Genomic DNA, 23,946 nt, shown 5'->3' on the forward strand with positions numbered 1-23,946 from the left:
CTTGAATTGATGGAAGTTCTTCAAGGGCCGTTGGGGCTTGATCTTGAAGGTTGAGTTGACGAAGAACGAATAGGGCTTTCTTGATTCTACGGGATTTGCTTAGGAGCTTTGGAGTTTCAAAGCTTCAAGGTTTTGGTGTGAGGTGAATTGGTTATGAATTGGTGTCCCAAAATGAATGCCTTGGCCTCCTATTTATAGAATTCCAAAACTTGATTTTTTGGATTTAAATAATTAGATGAAATAAATCATTTCTGCCAGGTGTTGACACGTGTCCTGTTTGATGACTTTTCTGATTTATTTTGATTTTTCGTTTAGTCACATGCTATGTGTAAAATTTATGTGACACATAAACATTGAAATTTTAATTATTGATCAACATTTATTTTACCGAAATTTCGATGTCTACAATAATCTCTTGACAAAGGTGGGAATTTGGACTAGTGACAATAATACCATCAACATAAATCAGAATGAAGACCAAAGATGGTTCCCTTTTTACAAATAGAGAGTAGTCATTCTGAGAACCGAAGAAACTGAGAGACTTTAAGGTAGTTGTTAATTTTTCATACCAAGCCCTGAGGGCTTGCTTTAAACCATACAGAGACTTATGCAAATGACAAACATGAGTGGGCTTTGTAGGATCTTCAAATCCTGGTGGTTGTATCATAAAAACAGATTCAGCGAGATTACCATGCAAGAAGGCATTGCTGATATCAAGTTGATTGAGAAACCAATCAAACTTGGCAGCCAAAGTGAGAAGAAGCCGAATTGTAACCGGCTTAGCAACTGGACTAAATGTTTCAATGTAGTCCAAACCTTATTGTTGATGAAAACCTTTGGCAACAAACCTTGCTTTGTACCTATCAATGGTACCATCAGGTTTGCGTTTGATTCTGAATACCCATTTTGTACCAACCAGATTTTGAGAAGAATTAGAAGGGACCAAAGACCAAGTTCCAGTTTGAATAAGAGCATTAAATTCTTCCTACATAGGTTGCCTCCAGTGAGAGTGTTTGGAGGCTTGAAGATAAGTGGATGGTATATAGTCCAATGATATCGCAGAGGAAATAGGATGTTTAGTTGCTAAAAGAGCCTTTGGTTTCACAATACCAAATTTTGAACTAGTTTGCATGGCATGAGTATTTTGAGGTATGGAAGGTGTGGCAAGTGTATTAGGGGCAGACATGGGATTAGAAATGGGATTAGAAGGTGAGGGAGAAGAAGGAGGTGCAGTAAGGGGACTAGGTATAGTAAGGGAAGTAGGTGGTAGTGGTGGAGGTATAGTGGGAAAAGTTAAGGTTATGGGAATGGTGTGGTGATGCTGCAGTACTGAAGAACTAGAACTTGATTAGAGATGCTGCGATAAGACCTGTTGAGCAAAGAGAAAACTGACTTCATAAAAAATAACATGTCGGGAAAGATATACTCTGCCAGGATGAAAATTGAGACACATATAACCCTTGTGATTCAAACTGTAACCCAAGAAGACACATACTTTTCTTTTTGGATCAAGTTTAGATGATGTGTAAGGTTTCAACCATGGAAAACATCTGTAGCCAAATACTTTCAGAGATGTGTAATCTGGAGTTTTGTGAAATAGTAATTCCCAAGGAGAAGGTTTGGTAACTGTTGGCATTCTATTAATCAAATTGATGGTCGTGGCAAATGCATCATCCCAATAGAGCTTAGGAACTTGAGAGGCTACTAGAAGAGTTCTAGTAGTTTCAACTAGATGTTTATGCTTGCGTTCAGCATAGCCATTCTGTTCAGGCATGTGAAGGCAACTCAATTGATGTGAAATGCCATGCAATTGCAGATAATTGATGAACTTGAGACTAAGAAACTCTCCACCAGAATCAGATATTATAGTGACTATTTTAGAACTGAGTAGATTTTCCACTAGAGATTTAAATTTGACAAATGTGTCAAAGACACCAAACTTGGATGCAAGAGGAAAGAACCAAGTATATTTGGTATAATCATCAACAAAAATGATGTAATAGCGATGTCCATTAATAGAAAGAATAGGTGTTGGACCTTATACATCAATGTGCAACAATTCCAGAGGTTTACTGGAGGTACAGGAAACAAAAGCAAAAGGAAATTTTGAAGACTTGCCAAGAGCACAACTAGAACAGATAGTTTTATTTAAGGCACTAGAAAGAGAAATACAGGACTTAGAAGCAAGCTTATTTAGTATCTTGAAGCTAGGGTGACCCAATCTTTGATGCCATGTATGTTGTGAAGCTTTAGCATGTGCTGCAAAAGCTTGTTTATTACCAACAATAGAAGATGCATGAAACAGATAGAATCCATCTCTCATAGGACCCTTAAATAGCGTTTTCTCCAAAGAAAGATCATTCACAAGGAAGTGAAAAGGATACAAATGAATTGAACACCAATTATCAAGTATAAATCGATTTGCAAAAATCAAATCTTGCTTAAGATGAGGAACATGCAGAACATTCTTGATAGCAAAACAATGAGAATCAGTGTTAATATTAGAAGATCCAGAGTTAAGGATGGGCAAACCTTTGCCATCACCAACATAAACTTGTTCAGGTCTATTGTAAGGCTCATGATTTTGCAAATGAGTGTAAGAGTTGGTCATGTGCGAGCTAGCACCAGAATCAAGCAACCATGTAGGAGAAGTAGTTGCATTGTATGCAGTCGGAGAAATCTTGGCACCATAATGAGGATTCATGCGGTAAGGACACTCTGCAGCTTCATGATCCATCTGACGGCAAATTTGGCAAGATAGCTTTATGTTGGAGTTGTTGTAGTAGGAACGAGAACCTTGATTTCCATGATTATACTGGTGATTACCTTGATTTCCACGATTGAACCTTGGATGACTCTGAGAGCCTTGGAAATTCCGCTGAGTGCCTCGATTGTGGAAGTGTCGAGAATTAAAGAAGTTGCCACGATTCGAAGTGGAACCATTCTGAGTAAAGAATGCCTGAGAACCAAAATCACTAGTTGGTGTGGGAAGAAGACCATCAGAGGTATTAAAAGCTTGAATCGATGTTGACAAAGATGCTGGCTTGCGAGCATTTAATTGCAATTCCTTACTCAAGAGAAGGCCATGGAGTTTATCAACGGTGGTGGAACAAAGTCGAAATTGAACAACATCAATGAAAGATTCATACTTAGAAGGCAGACCATGAAGAATTACAGATATAAGCTCAGAGTCTTCAATTGGAGCACCGACATTGGCTAGGGCATCAGCAATTTCTTCAATTTGTTAGAGATAGATTGCAGCTGTAGAATCGCCCTTCGTGATATTGCAAAGACGAGAGCGAAGCTCATGGATGTGGGATTGCGATGCAGTGGCTAGATGCGATTCCAATTTGGACCATAGCTCCAGGGCCGAATTAACACCAACAATGTAGGGAATGAGAGCATCCGAGAGCGTAGAGTTGATCCAGATCAAGATGTTTTGATCATTCTCATACCATGCAACATATTGGGGATTCAGAGTGGCAGTGCGATTTCCAGATGCATCAAGAAAGAATTTCGACGGAGCAGCCATCGTGCCGTCAATGAATTCGGTAAGATTGTACCAGCAAAAAATCGAAGCAAATAAGGCCCTCCAGGTCAGGTAGTTCGTCGTTGTAAGCTTGATTGGAACCATGGATCCAATTTTTTGGATTGTAATCATAGAATTAGGGTTAGAATGGCAGCAGGAATTGGATGAATAAGAGAATCTGAAGCGGAAGACTGAGCTGCAGAGTTTGCCATAGCTTGAAGAAGAAGCAGAGATCACAATCAAGAGCGTTGAAGCGATCGATTGATCGGAGAAGAAGAGAGAGAAGCAAAACCCTAGGAGATGATGCAGAGAGTGAAGAGAGAGAAGCGGGAAAATTAGGATCGAAAATGTTGTGAGACTTTTAGGCGATTGATACCATATTAGAAATGTTATCTTTCATTTCTTCATAAAATTATACAATGGTATACACACATATATACACTAGTGATTCACTAGTCTTAGCTAACCAACTAATTACAAAATACCCAAACAATCATTCACTAACTACAAACTGCCATAACCACCTTATAACAATTTCTAACTAACTCTGCTTTTAACAGTTTTATCCTTATTAATTTCTTTGTCTGTGAGTAATTGACATAGAAATATTACAATGTATAGGTGCTTATTAACTATAGTTAATCATTTTCTTGGTTTAGTTAACTTTCTGTGCAGCTGTAAATACAAATGGAAATGCAGCTGATCTAATCAGTTGTTGCCCAGCATGTTATAATTATTTAGACAGGCGTTAACTTTTGTGAGACAATTTTTATTTCGTTTTAAAGTTATATAAACGTGTTTAAAGTGTCTGTTAATATTTTCTTCTTGCTTTTTACATTATTTTTTCAAAGTGTAGATAACATTGTCTTGAACAGTATTCTTCACTCTTCTTCATTGATCCAGACATTGTAGAATGAATGCTTACAAATCAGTGTGAGTGGATTTACAATTTTTAACGTAAAGTAAAAACTTATTCATTATTTTTGTAATAAAAGGTGTTGATGCACAAAACCGGAGGGGTCTTAGAACAACGTAAATCCGACCGTGAATTTGCAAGAAAGTAAATAATACAAGATTTATCGTGATTCACCCCAAGGTTTGGGCTACGTCCACACTGATATTGTATTTCTGAGGGAGAGAGAGCTCTGAATATGAGAGTGAGGCTTTGAGAGGGTGAGAGTCAGGCCTCAGGATTGGCCTCCCCCAATTGTGAGGGTGAGGAGTGCCTTTTATAGAATAAGGGTTCCTCACTTATTACATATTTGCCCCTTCCTTTATTACATAATTACATTTGAGTCCCTCGAGTATTTATACGAGGTCTAAATATGGAGGCCCTAAGTATGGTATAAACAGTAGTCCCCCAAGTCTTCAGTCAATAGAGTCTTTTGGTTGGAGACTTGAAATTCAGTCCATGTGTGGGCCGAAGTAACTGGATGTCTTCTAGAACTGATACTTGATATGAGGTGGTGCTCAATGTGAAATGATGCTCAACTAGAAGTAGCACATGTTGCGAGGCTGCTCGGCTTATGGCTTATGTTGCCTTGGTTGGCTCGACTTGTGGAGTTGGAGGTGAGGGAGTCCCTTTTATAAAATAAGGGCTCGGCTCTTCAATACATAAATGATGGGCTGGAGTTGATGCTTGCGACGAGACGGTTGCTCAACTGGCCGTGATGCTCTCTAATGAAGGTGAGGGAGTCCCTTTTATAAAATAAGGGCTCTCTCCTCAGTACGTGAATAATTGGTTAGGAGTGATGCTCGCGGCGAGGCGGTTGCTCAGCTGGCAGCGATGCTCTCTAATGAAGGTGAGGGAGTCTCTTTTATAAAATAAGGGCTCGCTCCTCAGTACATGAATAATAGGTGCTCTTTTAATGAAAGTGAGGGAGTCCCTTTTATAGAATAAGGGCTCGCTCCTTAATACATAAATAATGGGTTAAGTCCCCCAAGTATTTTTTTTATGAGGCCCAATATATGGTACATAATGTAAATAACAGACGGCGCCAAATGTTGATGCACAAAACCGGAGGGGTCTTGGAACAACGTAAATCCGACCGTGAATTTGCAAGAAAGTAAATAACACAAGATGTATCGTGGTTCATCCCAAGGTTTGGGCTACGTTCACATTGATATTGTATATCTGAGGGAGAGAGAGCTCTGAATATGAGAGTGAGGCTTTGAGAGGGTGAGAGTCAGGCCTTAGGATTGGCCTCCCCCAATTGTGAGGGTGAGGAGTCCTTTTTATAGAATAAGGGCTCCTCACTTATTACATATTTGCCCCTTCCTTTATTATATAATTATATTTGAGTCCCTCGAGTATTTATACGAGATCTAAATACGGAGGCCCTAAGTATGGTATAAACAAAAGGCATGTTTTTTTTCATCAAAGAACTCAAATAATAGGGTAAATTACATGGTTGCCCCTCAGGTTTGAGGTCTATTTGCAATCTTATACAACATCTTTAAAACATTTCACTTTCATACCTCAAGTACTATTTTATTTCAATTTCATACAACCGTTACATTTTCCATCCATGGATCTGTTAAATGCTGGCGTGGCTGCCACATATATGTCATGTGGCTGCCAAATGTCTGCCACGTGGCAAATAAAATAAATTTTTTTTTTTAAAAAAACCTAAAATTGGAAGAAGAAAAAAAAAAGGACCGAACCCCTGCAACCCAGAAGAAGAAGGAGGAAGAAGAAGAAGAGAAGAAGAAAGAGGAGGAGGAGGAGGAAGAAGAAGAAGAAAAAGAAAAAAAGAAGAAAGGGACCGAACTCAGAAGAAGAAGAAGGAAGAAGAAGAAGAGAAGAAGAAAGAGGATGAGGAGGAAGAAGAAGAAGAAGAAAAAAAAAACAAAAAAGAAAGGGACCGAACCCAGAAGAGAAGAAGAAAGAGGAGGAAGAGAAGAAGAAAGAGGAGGAGGAAGAAGAAGAAGAAGAAAAAAAAATAAAAAAGAAGGGACCGAACCAGAAGGAGGAAGAAGAAGAAGAAGAGAAAAAGAAAGAGGAGGAGGAGGAAGAAGAAGAAGAAAAAAAATTGATCGAACCCCTGCAACCCAGAAGAAGAAGGAGGAAGAAGAAGAAGAGAATGAGGAGGAGGAGGAGGAGGAAGAAGAAGAAGAAGAAGAAGAAGAAGAAGAAGAAAGAAAAAAAAAAGTGGCAGACAGGTTTTTTTAAAAAAAATTAAAAAATTATTTTATTTGCCACGTGACAGACATTTGGCAGTCACGTGGCATATATGTGGCAACCACGTCAGCATTTAACAGATCCATGGATGGAAAATGTAATGGTTGTATGAAATTGAAATAAAATAGTACTTGAGGTATGAAAATGAAATGTTTTAAAAATGTTGTATAAGATTGCAATAAATCTCAAACCTGATGGGCTATTATGTAATTTACCCCAAATAATATTACATTTTAAATCTTGCAGGTTTGTCAATTGCACATAGGCTATAAAAAAATTGCCACCCTCTTCAAAACAGGCCAATGAAGCTGAAGTCTTGCAGGCTGCCAAGAAAGTAACCATCGAGGAATTAGCTTTTCTAGATCCAAATTTACACAAGGTATAAAAACTATTACATCTCTTTATCTTTTTAAAAAAAAATCTATAACTACATTTTTATATCTTTGCTTAAAACTATATATATTTTCAATTATCTTTATACAAATCTTTGTTAAAATATGTTACAGGACGATACATTTTTGTGCAAAGCGTCTGTAAAGCGTTTTGACACACGCTATAATTGGTGGTATAGCACTTGCCCAAATTGTGCCAAACAAATGCAGAAGGATCTGACAATTGGGCAATTGGTTTGTCAAAAACATGGAAGCCAATTCCGACTGCTTGGTAATATCTAAAATGCTATAGTTTAGTTTTGTTATTTATCATTTAAAAAATTTGCTATGTCTATTTTACTTTTTTTTTTTTTTTTAGCAACTTCTAACAATATGGTCGATCACGTATTTGTTTGCTGATTTAATATAGATAATATTGCACGTTTAACAAATTGGTATAAAACATTCAAACTTTTTAAAATATTGTCCAAAATTGTAAACCCTTAAAAAAAATTAAAAAGTTAATCATCTACTCCCTTTGAAAATACATGAACTCAACCTGTTTTCCAATTTTTTACCATGTTTGTCTGCACATCATATTTTTATGGTTATGTAAAGTAATTTTAGGTGTTTAAAACAGTTGGATAAAATCATATTCACCTATATGTTATTCAACTTAAAATTACTATGTGTAAGCACATTTTATCCCATCATGCTTAGTCCTGAACACACAACCATGCAACCAACAACTCCGTAGGCCATGCTAACAGAAATTACAGTGTTTTCAACAACGGTTTCATCTTCGACTTCCACACCTGAAACAACTGCCCAATCGCATAAATGAAATAGGAAATCAGTCAGAAGGTCTCTTTTTAGCAGTAGTGAACAAAGGCTATAACTTACCAAACAATTTTGTTTAGGTTTTTAACTATCTGTTGGAAAATATTATTATTTAGATTTATTTTAATGTTTGGTATTTTGGGCTTAGCCCCGTTAGTATTAGGGTTTCGTTTCTTTGCCTATTAGGGTTAGGTTAGTTTTCTATATATATGGTACTTTGTAACTCTATAGAATAACAAGTTAGCGACAATGTAGTCTCTTAAGGTTTTGTAGCTGTTTCGGCATTCTCAGTTTGTTTAATAATATTCTTATTATTTGTTAGTCTTGTTCATTGCGCACTCTGATATTCAACTTGGTATCAGAGAAGGTTTGATCTTTCGGGATTTAATCTGTTCTTGATAGGTATCCATGTTGTTTGTTTGATATTAGTTTTGAAAAAAAAAAAAAAAGAATCAGTTTGCTTCGTCATGTCATCGTCCTCTGCTACCGTTCGAAATTGCATCCGTACCTAATCTGCATCACCACTCGTGTTGTTTCACGTTTTCCCTTGAAGTCCTGTAAACCTGCATCTGTTTCGTATCTGCACATGTGCTGTTTTTGCATGAATTGAAGAAGGGCAGAGAAAAAGGAATAAGAAAAAAAGAAAAAAAAAGAAAGAAGACGTGATGTTTGAAGGAAAAAAGAATAGGAAAAAAAAAGGAGAAAAAAAAGGTAGAAAAGAATAAAGACAAAAAACGTTGGTTTTTTGTTTGAAGGCCTACACGGGTAGAAAGAAATATGGTCTGTTTGGTTGGAATTTTTTTTTTTTATTGTTTGTTTGGAAGTTGGTATTGGTATTAGCATCGACATCGGCAGCGGCATCGGCATCGGCATTGACACTGGAATTTGGAGTCTTGCATCCACATCTACTTTGGCAAACCTATGTCGTGTACCGCCATGAGTTTGACGGGGGTGTTGGAAAATATTATTATTTAGATTTATTTTAATGTTTGGTATTTTGGGCTTAGCCCGTTAGTATTAGGGTTTCGTTTCCTTGCCTATTAGGGTTAGGTTAGTTTTATATATATATGGTACTTTGTAACTCTATAGAATAACAAGTTAGCCACAATGTAGTCTCTTAAGGTTTTGTAGCTGTTTCGGCATTCTCAGTTTGTTTAATAATATTCTTATTATTTGTTAGTCTTGTTCATTGTGCACTTTGATATTCAATTCTATCATGCATTCATTTTTGTTTATCTTGCTTTTGCATTTAAATTAGTGACGTGGAAGAAAATTCAGAAGAAAATCCAAAAGACTTTGATGAAGTTCCAATCAAATTGTTGAAAAAAAAAATCATCACCCATTGGTACAAAGACAGGTCCTCTTGCTTTAAAAAAAGACTAGGTAAATATTATTTATCCTTGTTTTTTTCTTTCGGTGTAAATTTATTCAAAAATAAATTTGCCACAGTGATCTAAATGTTTACTTTCCATTTTTCTTTGCCTAGGTTGCTTTCCCAGTGGTGAAAAATACTTGACCAAAACGTCAGTTGTTCGAGGCATCAAATTTACAGTCCTTTCTCAATATATGTATCAAACATCTCTAATATTTTTGGCCATGTAAATAGCTCTCTCTAATCTAGACAGCACAATATTTTTTGGTATGTAAATAATTCTGTCTAACCTAGGGAGCATAATATTTTTTGCATGTAAATAGTCCATCACCATACAATCTTTAGTATCTAAGTGCTTTGGTGCAGCACAATGGATGACTGTAATATTTTTTGTATGTAGATTACCAAACATTTTGCAATCTTTTACCCTATAGATTGCATAAACTAAACATTTTATGTATTAAAATTTTCGATCCTTTTGATTGTAAATAATTTTAATGCTGTTACACTATTTTTACATGTTTTGAGCCCAGTGTCTGGTGCAATTATTAATCCCGCAGCAACGCTCGGACAAAGTTTTCTAGTGATTTCTATGTTTGATTCTCTCCTGTAACATTACTATTCCTATATTAAAATTACATTTCACGTGATAAAGATTTTCTGTTGCAATATTGATTTGGTTCTCCCTAGATTCCTCACAAGAAATCTTGAATTAAATAAAGATAGTCTGTTGCATTGATTTAATAGTCAAGTTGCATTACCTTATAGTTGAATCTGTTGTATTGATTTAATCGTCAAGTTGCATTACCTTATAGTTGAATTCATACAACAAGTAGATTAAGTAAATCCCATAAGCAACAATCAGTGCATTGACCACATGCTTGATTGGAATCTCTAAGCTCTCAAATGAATTGTTTTTCGTCTATTCCCGATAATTACTAGTATAAAAGTCAAATTTCTCGATCAAGCTAGGCACAGTCGTTATACCTCTTCTTCTCAATCAAAATGGTAAGAGCTTCTCTAATGTCGCTAATGCTCGAGATCCAAATTTCTTTCCTTGCTGTAATATTTACTTGTCTGGTCGCCCCAGTTATCCTTGTTATATACTGGAAGATGCACACTACCAGTACAACTGTTAGGCTACCCCCCGGACCATGGAAGCTGCCTCTCATCGGAAACCTGCACCAAATGGCTGCCAGCTCTTTACCCCATCGCTGCATGGCAGACTTAGCCAACAAGTATGGCCCTATCATGCACCTAAAACTGGGACAACTCTCGGCCATAGTCATTTCATCGCCGGAATTTGTTCAAGAGGTGTTAAAGACGCATGATGTTGCTTTCTCACAACGGCCAACGTTTCTTGCTGCTGAAATCGTGAGCTATAATTGTTCAAGTCTCATATTTTCTCCTTTTAACGATTTTTGGAGACAAATGCGAAAGATTTGTGTGCTGGAGCTCCTAAGTGCAAAACGCGTAGAGTCATTTACATCAATAAGACTAGAAGAGGCATCGAATCTTGTTCAATCAATTTCCTTATCAGAGGGTCACCCGTTCAATCTCAGTGAAATGATCTTCTCCATGGTAAACATCATTATTGCCCGTGCGGCCTTGGGAAAGAAGTGCAAGTATCAGCAAGAATTTTTATCACTGCTCAAGGATACAATTAGGCTTGGAGCAGAATTTGATGTGCCGGATTTTTTCCCTTCACTCAAATTCCTCCGTTATGTCATAAATTTGAAGCCTGCCGTTGAGAAAGTACACCAGAAAATGGACAAGATCCTTGATGAAATCATCAGCGACCATAGAGTGAAAAGGAATGAGGAATCAGCTGCTGGAGATGACCATCAGGAAGATATAGTTGATGTGCTACTGCGGCTCCAGGAGTCTGGTGAGCTCCAGTTTGATCTCACAACCACCCAAATCAAAGCTGTCACCCTGGTAATTAATCAGCACCATTTCATACATACATCAAACTTCATTTTAATTCTTAAAAAAAGATGAGTTTTAGACTATAACCTTGTGTAAGATTAAAATCTAATTTTAGCCCCTCATACATTTAATCATCTCATTTATTAATTATATTTTGATGTTTTATTTCTTTTTTTTCCTTCCTATTTTTAATGTATTAATTACATTTCATTTTCATTTTTATTTCATTCATCATAATAAATTATGATGTCTACATTTAGGTAAACTAATTTTTTTATATAATATATTCAGATACAATTTTTATAATCTTCATATAGGTACATTAATGGATTTGATATATTTCGGTATATCCATCGATACAAATATATAGATACATTAATTCAATATAATACATTTCGGTACATACATTTAGGTTCATTATAATATATGTCGTCAGTACAAACATTTCGGTACATTTATGTATTTATATATTTATGTGTTACTATTTTTTTTAAAATATTTTCTCATTTATGTTCATTTATAATTGAAAGAAGAACTAATATGTGCATATTAATAAAATTAAAATTTTAATGTGGAGACATTAAATATAAATACATATTAAATAATAAAAATAGAATATAAATTTTAATAAAAGTAGACTTTAAGGAATTAAATTGAATAGTCTAGCATCAAGTTTTTATTTTTTTATTTTTTTTATTTTTTTAATTCTAATCTTTTGTAAGACTAATGTTCAAAACTTATGTTCTTTCTTTCTTGATTAAAATTGATCTGTTGATTAAGTTAGTTTAAAAGCGCATTAAGTGAACAAATTAAGTACTTTTTTTTTTCCCTTTATATATAGGACTTGTTTTCTGCTGGAAGTGAGAGTTCAGCAACTGCGATAGAATGGGCAATGGCTGAACTTCTGAGAAGTCCAATAGCAATGAAACAAGCACAGGCCGAAGTACGCCAACTTGTCGGAGGAAAGGGGAAGATTGAAGAGGCAGACATTAAGAAACTCGACTACCTGAAGTTGGTCATAAGAGAAACTCTACGATTACACCCTCCTCCTTTCATCCCAAGACAAGCAAGCCAAAAATGCACTATTGGCGGGTATGATATACCAACTGATGCGACAGTCTTCATCAATGCTTGGGGAATTGGGAGAGACTCCAAGTATTGGGAGGATGCTGATTGTTTTCTGCCGGAGAGATTCCAAGGCTCTTCCGTTGATTTTCGAGGGTCCAACTTCGAATTGCTTCCATTTGGGGGTGGCAGGAGAATCTGTCCAGGCATATCATTCGCAACCGCAGGAATTGAACTTGCGCTTTCTCATCTGCTCTACCACTTTAACTGGAAACTTCCCAATGCAAATGGCAGTGGCAATGAGACAAGGTTATCAGAAGAGCTTGACATGACTGAATGTAACGGATTGAGTATTAGGAAGAAGAATAATTTGTATCTCATCGCCATTCCTTTCATTTCGTCATCGGAAATGAATTGAAATGCATGCGTTGTTGGAACTAGCAAACACAATCCATAACTAAGTCTTAACAAGTGTTTGCGTTTTCATGTCATGTTGTGTTGTCCAGAATAACAGTTATGGAAATTGGCTTAAATGATCATGTTACAAATCAATGAAGTTCTCAAAATTAAATATCAATGATGTATTGATTATATATTGACAAACATGTCGATCAAATATCCACCGCGCAAGGAGGATTCTTTAGGATCGTTGGTGGTGGGCAAGGTGGCAAAGGGTGGGTGATAGGAATTGTCAACGAATTTCCAAAGGTCATGGCCTTAGAGGAAAGACTTGGTTTGACGAAGCCCCCAGAAGATAGTTTGATTCAAAAAAACGTGATGAAGGAAGCTGTATCTTGAAATATTAATGTTAAAGTTGTTGTATTAATATGGATCCATACACAAAAGTGTGAAATTTTTTATTTTTGTTTTTAAAATTGAGGAAGAGAGGAAGAGAGGAAGAGAGGAAATTAGAGATGTTTTTTTAGGAGAAATTAGGTTCACATCTTTCTTTTTACTACTCCATTGGTTAAAATCTTATTCATTTTCAATTTTTGATCAAGATCCTTGGGTATTAATAACATCATTAATTATTTGAATAATAAAATATTTTTATTTTTAAAAATATTTCTTTAGTGTTAAAAATGTTAAAATTAGTATATTTATATTTATGGCTAAATTTTTTATCATATATTTTTTTTGTTAGTTTGTACCTATTTTTAATTTGTACCCATATATTAGTTTCTTTTTGTGCCTATATTTTTTAAAGTTTTATTTGTGTTTGTACCCATGTGTATACCGTCACATGACATTGTATATTTAATCAATGATAGAAAAATTACATATGGTATACGCATGTTTTATGCCTAAACTTTGTATCATATATTTATATTTTTAGTTTGTACCCACTTTTAATTTCCAACATTTTTTTTTTAATTTGTAGTATTTTCTTTTTAGTTTTATTTTGTACTCATGTATTAATTTCTTTTAGCGCCTATATTTTTTAAAAATTCATTTGTACTCATAATTTTTTAATCTTTTATCTGTACCCTAATTTATTTATAATGTACCCATTCTTCTTTATTAATGTACCACTTTGTAATATGTGAAATGTAACAATTTTTTTAACACTATGGATACATTCTTTTGCCATTTATTATTTCTTATTTTTACATAGTTTTTATCCATTTATTCAATCAAAATGTTCGAATCTTTTTATTGTAACCGTTTCTAATAGTATTATAATGAGGGATTTTAAATTTATAGGATTATAAATCTCATAAAATATCAAACAATTAATGTCAAAACTATAAAATTATAAATATTAATTGTAATATAATGAGGTGTACAAAGTCAAGAGACTATGATCAAACTTTGAATAGTATTAAGGTTTTAATCAAAGAATGTTAAGGATTAGGGACCGCATCCAAAGTATCCCTATTTTTTATTTTTTAATATTTTAAAAAAATTAGAGATGTTAAAATCACCTATAGGTGAGGTGTAAACCAAAAACAACAAAATTTTGTTTTGTGAAATTACATTATTGCCCTTAACCTTTTTGTTGTGATAAAAGATTAAATAGTCTTTTCACATTCTTTTGGTTGACAAAGAGGGTTCTATTAATATGTACTTTAGATAAGGGCCAACTTTGCTTTATTTTATTTTAGGGTTGATCTCAGTTTACTACCTTAAAGTTTTGTGGTTTCCAACATTTAGTACATGAAGTCTTTTCATCCCAGAGTTATACCTCAAGTGTTAATTTTGGAACAATCTCATATATTTGTTAAGCTGGTTGTTAAGTTAGTCGTTAACTGATGACGTGGTGCCCACATGGACAATAATTGAGCGCCACATGTCAATATGGGTCCATGTGGATACTAAAAAATTTTAAAAATTAAAAATGAAAAAAAAATGGCCATAGGGATGTAGGCTTTTCCTTGGGTTTTTACAGAAAACCTCTCTTTCTTCCTTCTTTCTGGCATTCACTGCGACGATTTCGAAGACAGAGAGGTGTAGTAACTGGGTTGAGTTGAGAACGAGAGAGGAGTACCAATTGGTTGAGTTGAGAATGGGAGAGATGGAGCCACGGTGATTGATTTGTCGGAGCTCGAGTGGAAGTGAGTCGACAAATTTGAGAGCAAGGCTGGAGATTATTGAGGAGATTCAGGCGGTTACCAATAATTGGACTTTAGTTCGAGAGACGTTGAGGCTTCAGTTCCTACGAATTGCAAGAATGTCAAACAAGGCGGAGGTGGGAACAAGTAAGACATTGCCACTGCCACCTACCTTAGCCCTAGATTCCTTCAATGACGTACCCTGTGGCTCAACCCCAATGGGCCGCCCATTCTTCTCCTAAATTCACCTAGCCCACCCTATCGACGTACTCCTACATCCACAAGCTCGACCTCTTTATGGCCATTAAGTCATCCCTCTCCTCCACCCTCTTCACCTCCCTTCCTTTCTAGTCCTTCACCGTCTTCGTCCTTAAAGTCTCTCAGATGCCTTTTGTTGAAAACTTTTAGTTCAACAATCGGCCTACCCACCCACCATCAAAACCCTCAATCTGGACCTTCCGATCGACGACCTAGAATCTATTCAGATCCAACAACAAATACGCTATCGTTGCTGGTTTTGTGCTATATGAGGAGCAAGGGAGAGGTGAAAAGGGAGTGTAATATGAGGAATATGCTTGGGAAGATGCTACAATCAGCAATGATGAGGAAGATTTATTTTTCAACTTTTTTAGTTTTTTAATTATTTAATTTTTAATTTTTTAATTATTTAATATCCAAGTGGGCCCATATTGACATGTGGCGTTCAGTCATTGTCCACATGGTGTGCCAAATCATCAGTTAACAGTTGACTTAACAATCAGCTTAACGAATGTCTAAGACTTTTCTAAAATTAAGACTTGATGGGTGAAATGTCGTCTCCAGATTTCACTGTTTAAAATTATGTATTCTGTTATTGTATGTTGCTACGACACATTTATATTTACGGCATATAATATTTGTGATAAGTAAAAAAACAAAAACACCCTTAATGGACTAAACGGGATTCTACGAGGCTGTATTTAATCCTTTCATATTTTTTCACGTGTCTTGACATATTTGGATAGTGCTTGTTGATACAAATGCGTATGCAAAAATGTAATGTAATTTGGAGTTATACAAAGATTTTACGAACCTTTGAACATTGAGGGTATTTTGGTAATTTGACATTTGCAACACATGTTGCTTTTTGGGCAAATGGGAGTGTGCCACATGGGACCCAGGGAGGAGTCCCTAATCTTTTGGAACTCTCTCCCTCTCATTTTTTTCTCATGGGACCCTTCTCTCCCACCTCACTTCGAGCTCTATCTTCTGTACGTGAACACCACACCACCTCCACCTCCCAAGTTTGGGTCAATTTGGTCAACCAAACCATTACCCACACTTCTCTATCGTCCCTAAGAATCTGATTATGACATTTATTCCTTGAAAATCCGTGCATAAACACAATTCCCATTATACGTTTTGGAGCCGTGACTTTCCTATCAATTTTAGGACATCTTTGGTCATATTCGTCACTCCAAATAGGTAGGAATGTATTCTCCTCCTTATTAGGTTCATTTCCATGTAAAGATCATTAAATTCAGTTAAGAAATGACAAAGTTATAGACGTTTAAAGTTTTTCTAGTTTCTCGGTGAACTTTCCCAGTTTTCAGCGGACCAATCGCCTTTCAGGTAGGCCTGGCAAATGGGTTGTGTCTGTCGTGTTTGTGTCGTTTTCGTATAACACCTGTTATCTTAACGGGTTGTGTCGTGTCACACTTGTTATCTTAACGGGTCTTTAATAGGTCAGGTCACTTTACCCAACTGGTAGAGTGACCAGACCCATTTTGACCTATAATACCATGAAAATTTATATATATGGAATAGAATATTCATAATTATGAATATGTGGAGAAAAAATCGAAAATAAATCAATTCATGGTTATGAAAATTTAAATGAGGAATTTTAAAATTTTGTTACCAGAAATTATTATAATTTACGTATTGATATTATTGAGGTTTTATATTATTTTTCGAGAATTTATATTAATTTATTTGAATTGAGTTTTAAATTAAATGAGGTACGAAGTTTGAAGTTTGGAAAGTAATAATTTAAAATCCGTAGACTCTTCGAGGTCACAATTTATATATTTGAATAGAGCTCGATCTCATGAGCGCGTAGGTGCAAATTGTTCGTGAAACGGAGTTATAACAAATAAGTTATTAACATTTAAATTTAAGGATATTTTAGTAAATTTGGGCCTCACTAGAAGGCTACAGATTTTCTCAAATAATCAGATGGTGCCACATGTGTGGCTAAGATGAAAGAAAAGAAAAGAGAAATGAAAGATGGACGATTGTGATGAAAAGAAAAGAAGGGAAAAGGAAAGAAATGAGGGAAATGAGAGGGGGTTGAACGAATGGGGAGCAGAAGAATTGAGGGGAAGTGAGAGAAATGAAAAGCATATAATTAACCCTTGACCCATGCGACCCGTGACCCGGTTGTAGCCGGAGGGTTTCTCTGGCAAAATTTATCATTTTTCCAACGAATTGAGCCGAACCACCACTTCCAATCCTCATATTGACTATTCCTCTACCATTTCTACATCAAATTCGGGATGGAAATCCATCAAATCTGAAGGTAACTCAGTCAACCACCACCACCAATAGGTTCCCCTCAACCTTAGGAACAAAGTCCATGCATTGGTTCAGGCTTCAGAGATGTTTTGAAGTTGAATCAAGAACCCTTAAAATCAAGAGTTTCCGACTATTCGAGTATGATTTGAGGTGTTTCCTGGTCGAATTAGACTTCATCCTAAGTATAAAAGTTGTTCCTCTCATTGAACTCTATTTGCTTGTAAAATTTGGTATTTTTTAGAGTTTGTCGGAATTTGGGGTTTCCGTTCACCGAAAACCGCCACCCATGAAGGCGCTTGGCCAGTGGGCCGATGCTGCCATTTTGTGCAAATTTTGATATTCTAAATAATAATTTGGTATCCATTTGATGTGTTTCGATTGTGAAAGCTAGTTGAATTTTTTTGTTTCTAGAATATTTTCGAAAATAGCTATAAGAATGGTTTTAAACAGAATTATGAACTACGAAGGGTTTGATCCCGCTAAAGGGTACGTCGACAGTCTAACAAGAGTTAGATGTAGCCTTAATAATCATGATTAAATCTTTAGTTGGGAATTTGATTTAAGAGAAGAAGTTAGTGATAAATTATACAAATTTAATCGTATGTTTTGGGTAAGTAAATTATGGTTATAGTTTTGTGAGGTATTAAGAAAATTCAATAAAGAATCGTGATTATTGGTAGTAATGTAAGCAAGAATTTAATTTGGGCCTATCCTCAGAATTATTTCCAGAAAATAAATATTTTAGGGGCAGGGCGTTATGTGACCCGTTAAGAAAAATATATATTTTTTCTTAAATTTGCACATACCACACATTGCCACATAAATATTATTTCAAAACATTTAAACACATTTGTCGTTTAAGTACTACATTTACACTCGAAAATAAGAGCCAAATAAAAAAATATTCATACACTACTAGTCTATTACAAAATATTAAATGTGTTAGGATAAGCAAAATGAAGGAGTTTTTGTTTTCAAGGTTGTGAGGCCTTTCTTAAAAGTTTAAACCTTGCCAATGAAACTCAAAGCTTGCATGTTATTCCTTTCACAAAATCCTCAATTTTCATTGATCATCATGAGGAAATTGTATTGGAATTTTGGCTTGATCTATTGCCTTCAAGAGTTATGTTGATGATGCTTTTAGTAAGGTTTTCCATGTCAGAACTTTATTCTGCATAAACTAAGTATAGAAAAACCAAACATTAAAAATCATTCAAATTATGAGAAGTTTACTAAAATAATTATGAAAATAAATAAAACAATAGTACTATACCATATAAAAATATATGACCTCCTTTTCCAAATAGCCAATCTCATGTGCACAACAAAGCTTGAATTGTTTCTGGTAACAATGAACTATGATACTGATCTAGTACTCTACCCTCAATACTAAATGTAGATTTTGATGCAACAGTTGAAATGGAAATTGTTAACACATCTTGTGCTAACTGAGAAAGTATCAGATAAGGAAAACACTCCATTTGCCACCAAGAAAGAACATCTATGTCTACTTTTCTATCTATTCTTTTATCCTCCAAATACTTTTGCAATTCATTTTTTTCAATCGAACTTGAACCATCGTAATTATTATCAAAATCCTACATCATAAAAAATAAAAACGAAAACATAATAAGAATCATGCATCATGTCAATTTCAAATATAATATCAATACTTTTTATAGTACTACTACTACAAATATATAAAGTAAATAAAAACAAACTTAGGTTACCTCAAAAAGAGCATCTTCAGATTCTGTTTGATGATTAGGCACTAAATTCACTGGAGTATTTGAATTATCAAGATGTGAAAGTTTTTCCAAGTACACACCAAAAAGAACATTCATTTTGTTATTAACCTTTGTAAATTCGACCAAATTCACACCATGAAGCTTTGTGTAAGCCCAATCCACAAAATGCAATTTATAACGAGGGTTTAAGATGATTGCAATAGCCAAAATCAAACTGTACTCTGACCAATACTTCTCAAACTTCGTGTACATGATGAAACTTTCAGAGTCATCCATGGTTGCCTTAATTTGAAGTTGAATTACAAACACCTTAGGGAAAGAGCAAATTTGATGTGGGGTACTTTGTCCTTGAGAATAAGCACGTAACCTCATAAAAGTACCCCCAAAATTTGGAAATCTTCATTATTTTGTCCCATTCTTCAGAAGAAGGACAATTACTAAAATTGGAATCACTCAACCCTAAATGAATCAAAGCATATCATTAGAAAATTGCACTATCTAGCATAATATAAGTTGAGTTCCATCTAGTAGGGACATCTTGTCTAAATATCTCCTACTATCCAATATCCTTACTTGTCTAACACATTCATAAAATTTTAGTTTCCTAACCTCAGAGCCTTTTATATACTTGATGCATTCACGAATCTTTATCACTGAAGAATCAATTTCTTTAAGTCTATCTGGACTATCAAATTCAAAACATGAGTACAACAACGCACATGAAAGAAGTAACCATTCATCACGAGAAAAATTCTATGATTCAATTGATTCTTCAAAATGCTAACAAAAGAAATATTTGAAGAAACATTATCCAAAGTAATAGAAAATAACTTCTTCCCAATCCCCCACTCAGTCACCAATGCATTAATTTTCTCAGATAATGCAACACTAGTATGTGGAGGAGGCATGTGACAAAAACTTAAAATTCTTTTATGTAATTTCCAATCTTTGTCTACAAAGTGAGCAGTAAAAGCAAGATACCCATCAGTGTATTGCGAGATCCATAAGTCTGATGTCAAACAAATTCTACCTTCAACTGAGCCTAACAAATTATAAAGCCCTTGTTTTTCATTTTTGAACATTCTCAACACACTTTAATTGTATTTCTACACGGTAACTTAATATCAGGAGATATATATACAAACAAAGCCTTAATTCCCTCATATTAAAAAAAAAAAAACTAAAAGGAAGATTATGCTTGATGATGGCCTCTACCAATAAGCCACAGAATACCACATGATCAAAGTTTTGGGAACAGAATTCAGACATCGACAATAATCCACTAGTTCGTCCAGGGTATGTTTTCAAATATCTATTCATATTACCCTTCCCATGATGACTATCATCTATTACCAATTTCTTACAATTTTTACATTGAGTATGGCTTTTACCGTCTTCAAAATAGTAGTCAATTTGTTGAAAGTTTTCCAAATAGAAGACCTGAGTGTTCGCTTACCTAATTTGATCACTCTAGCCTTTTTCTTTTACAGACTTGTATTTGTATCTTCTGTATTTTCACTCCCATGATCAGGTTGTATTCCCATTGTAACTTCCACTAACCCTCCATCACTAAGGTTTGTAAAATATTGCTCATACCAATTTCATACCATATCCATTTCAATTTCAATTTCACATATCCATATCCATTCAAATTGACAAATCCATTTCAATTCCATATCATTCAAATTCACATATCCATTTCAAATTCACATATCCAGTTCAATTTCACCTATTTATATCCATTTCAAATTCACATATCCAATTCAATTCCAAAATCCAATTCACATATCCATAAATCACAATCCAATTCAAATTTATTTTTATATATCCATAAATCACAATCCAATTCAATTTCACCTATCTATATCCATTTCAAATTCACATATCCAATTCAATTTCAAAATCCAATTCACATATCCACAAATTCACATATACAAGCTTCAGTGCAAATGGACACTTTTATATATCTAACACAGTTTACAAAGAACAGATGGCATGGGAAAATGGGATACAAATTCAATATCTAAAGCCTTATAAGAAGCCTTATTTATACACAACAGAAATTGAAGAACTTTCAGCTAGCACATGCACTGACAGCTTGCACACACATTCACAATCTTATGGGCTAGTACATGGAGGGAGCACACATGGAGTTAGAACATGGAAGCATGGAGCCAACACTGTGGAGAACTCATATTGCCCTGAAATCCACAATAAATTTACCAAAGAAAAAAGTAAAAAAACAAGGCATATGACTTGCAGAAAACAAACATAAACCAACACGGTTGCACCCACCCTAATTCGAAACCCACATGACCTCAAACCCTCACAATTCCGAAACCCTATCAAATCAAAACCAACATCCAATTTTATTTGGAGATTTCGACAAAGTACTCAGAAATCAACATGCAATTTCACCCTAAACCCTAAATAACAAAAACCGATCGAAAATCAGAAACCCTTAACTTGATTTTGGGACTTGATTCTCATCAGCTTTGTGTCGGAGAAAATATGCTTACTTCTCTCTATGTGTGGCTTGCTTATGGCTGGTCGGATTCGAGTCGGAGAGGGTAGACGGAGGAGCGGCGTCAGAAAAGGTGGGTTACAGTTTGAGTTCGCAGATGATTCGAGAATGAGAGAGACAGAAAGAGGTTTGAGGGAAATAAAGGCCTAATTTATAGTGGATGGTTGAGATTAAATCTTAACCAGTCCAATGGTCACCAATTTTTTAAATTAAATTTAATATATATGTATATATAATTATTATAGTTTTTAGGGGTATAAAATTGTTAAATTAATATATATATATATATATATAATTATTATAGTAATTTTTTAGGGTTATAAAATAATAAAATCAATATTTTACTTATCGTGTATTGTGTTACCCACGTGTATACCCAAACCAAGCCGTTATCTTAACAGGTGCTTATCAGATTGCTCGATAACGACCTGATTCATTATTGTGTCGACTTGAACACCTGTTAATTTTGTGTTGTGTCGTGTCAGGAATTGTCAGGCCTATTTTCAAGCTATTTTTCAGCCACCTCTGGTCACCATTTGGCTTCCAAATAGTATAAACATGTTCTACTATTCTCTAGCTTCGTTTTAGTATATTATTGGTCGAATTTGATTGAGAATTGAAGAAGATATGAACATTTAAAAAAATACCCAATTTCCAACCAACTTTGCTGAATCCAAATCGACTGACCCACTATCCATCCTACCCGACCCAGTTGCATAATCCAGATTGGAATATGACATGGAATATTCTATTAGCCTTAGGGGAATATTTCGTTGAGTTGACCATTGACTTTTTTTGAGTTTCGGCCCAGGACCTCTCTTAAAGTTTTTCGATGTCTCGAATCTATCTTTGACATTCATTTAGTGAAATTCAGATGTTTTAACATAGTTTCGTAGGTGATCGACTTGTTGAGTGCCACTTGAAATTGTCATGGGCGAAAATCTGACCATTGGATCGTGATCAAATTTTAATATGTTGTTCTAGAAGCATAATGAAGACCTTTGGAAATGACGGATCAGAAATCCGATATATAGATCTTTCGAATTAAGTTACATAAGGTTGTGGACCCCATCGTTGACGGTTGACCTACATTTGACTTTTGGTCAATGCGTTCTGAATCCTTCTAAATTGCCCTAGAGGATGTGTGCAACGTGAATTATGTGTTTTATCCATGGAATCCTGAAACAAGACTTGTGATTTGTTCTAGGCGACGAATATTTAGCCATCGATCTATTCTTATTAAATGTGATTTGACTTGTGTATTGAAAATAATTGTGAAATGTGAGGGCTAATAGTGGACCGTTAACAACATTGTCATGAGAATTTGTAGATTCGATATTGTTTCATTTCTCACTTCATTGATTTGTTCTAAATTTAGTGCTTGTGCCTTGTTTCAATCTTTAAGCCTTTGTCAATTGAGTAAATTGTGCTTTATTTGGTTTCTTTGAGCAATTGTCAGCTATGTTTCTTGGACTTCTACTTGGTTCCATTGAGTGGTCCGGAGTTGGCTTCTGCTGGGGTTCCGTTGAGTAGTCCAGTTCCCTGTTCCGTTTGGATTTCATTGAGTGGTTCATAATCGTATCCTGTTTTGGATTTTGTTAAGTTGTCTGAAATCCCTTGTATTCCACGATTCCGTTGAGTGGTCCGAAATCGTATCCACTCAGATTTCGTTGAGTGGTCCGAAATCCCTTTTATTATGCAATTTCATTAAGTGGTCTGGAATCCCGCTTTGTATTTTGGTTCCGTTGAATTGTCCGGCACCTGATGTTATTGGATTTTGTTGAGTGGTTTGAATTCATTGACTTCGTTGATTTGTGATACTTGAAATTTTAGGCTTCGGCCAAACTGTGTCTCTCTAGCCTTGCGTTTCGGTGTATTGTATGAGTTATGGCTATTTGGATGTCGAATTATTGTCACTCACACGAGTTTTGCGGCTTATCTGGATGTTGTTTGCCTGGTGCACCATTCCCAGGTGTACGGGGTGATTGTGCAGGTTTTAGTTGATACGAGGAGTTTTAGGGTAGCATTTAGAGGTCAGAGAGCTTGGAGTGTTAGGTCACTCCTATACTTTAGGGGTGGGCAAACGGGCCATGAACCCGCGGGTTGGGGCGGGTCTAAGAGATTCAAGGCGGGTTAGGGGTGGGTCCATATATTTTATACACGAAACGGGGCGGGGCGGGGTGGGTCTAAATATTTGAGGACATGTGTCCCCGGCCTAGACCGTATCAACACTCAAACTTTTTATTGAGTAAATCTCCACCGTCCACGCCCATTTTCCA

General features: G+C 35.4%; 1 protein-coding gene and 1 long non-coding RNA gene across 2 annotated transcripts; both read left to right on the top strand.

Annotated features, from left to right (window-relative positions):
* The first annotated feature begins 9,177 nt into the window (after positions 1 to 9,177).
* Positions 9,178 to 9,768, top strand: LOC103454730 (uncharacterized). The gene is made up of 2 exons (XR_011575237.1): positions 9,178 to 9,304; positions 9,408 to 9,768. It is a non-coding gene; the product is annotated as an uncharacterized lncRNA (long non-coding RNA).
* Positions 9,769 to 10,237: 469 nt separating this feature from the next.
* Positions 10,238 to 12,833, top strand: LOC103415101 (melianol synthase CYP71BQ5-like). The gene is made up of 2 exons (XM_017326767.3): positions 10,238 to 11,231; positions 12,064 to 12,833. The coding sequence occupies exons 1-2, from the start codon at positions 10,299 to 10,301 to the stop codon at positions 12,703 to 12,705; spliced, it is 1,575 nt and encodes a 524-aa protein (XP_017182256.3). The 5' UTR covers positions 10,238 to 10,298; the 3' UTR covers positions 12,706 to 12,833.
* The last annotated feature ends 11,113 nt before the right edge of the window (positions 12,834 to 23,946 follow it).

The sequence above is a fragment of the Malus domestica genome, chromosome 14 (genome assembly GCF_042453785.1).
Source record: "Malus domestica chromosome 14, GDT2T_hap1".
In the NCBI taxonomy this organism is placed as follows: Eukaryota; Viridiplantae; Streptophyta; class Magnoliopsida; order Rosales; family Rosaceae; genus Malus; species Malus domestica.

Coding starts and splice junctions, on each gene's coding strand:
- LOC103415101 (XM_017326767.3), top strand. CDS start 10,299: ATGGTAAGAGCTTCTCTAATGTCGCTAATGCTCGAGATCCAAATTTCT. Junction 11,232..12,063: donor AAATCAAAGCTGTCACCCTG/GTAATTAATCAG, acceptor CTTTATATATAG/GACTTGTTTTCTGCTGGAAG.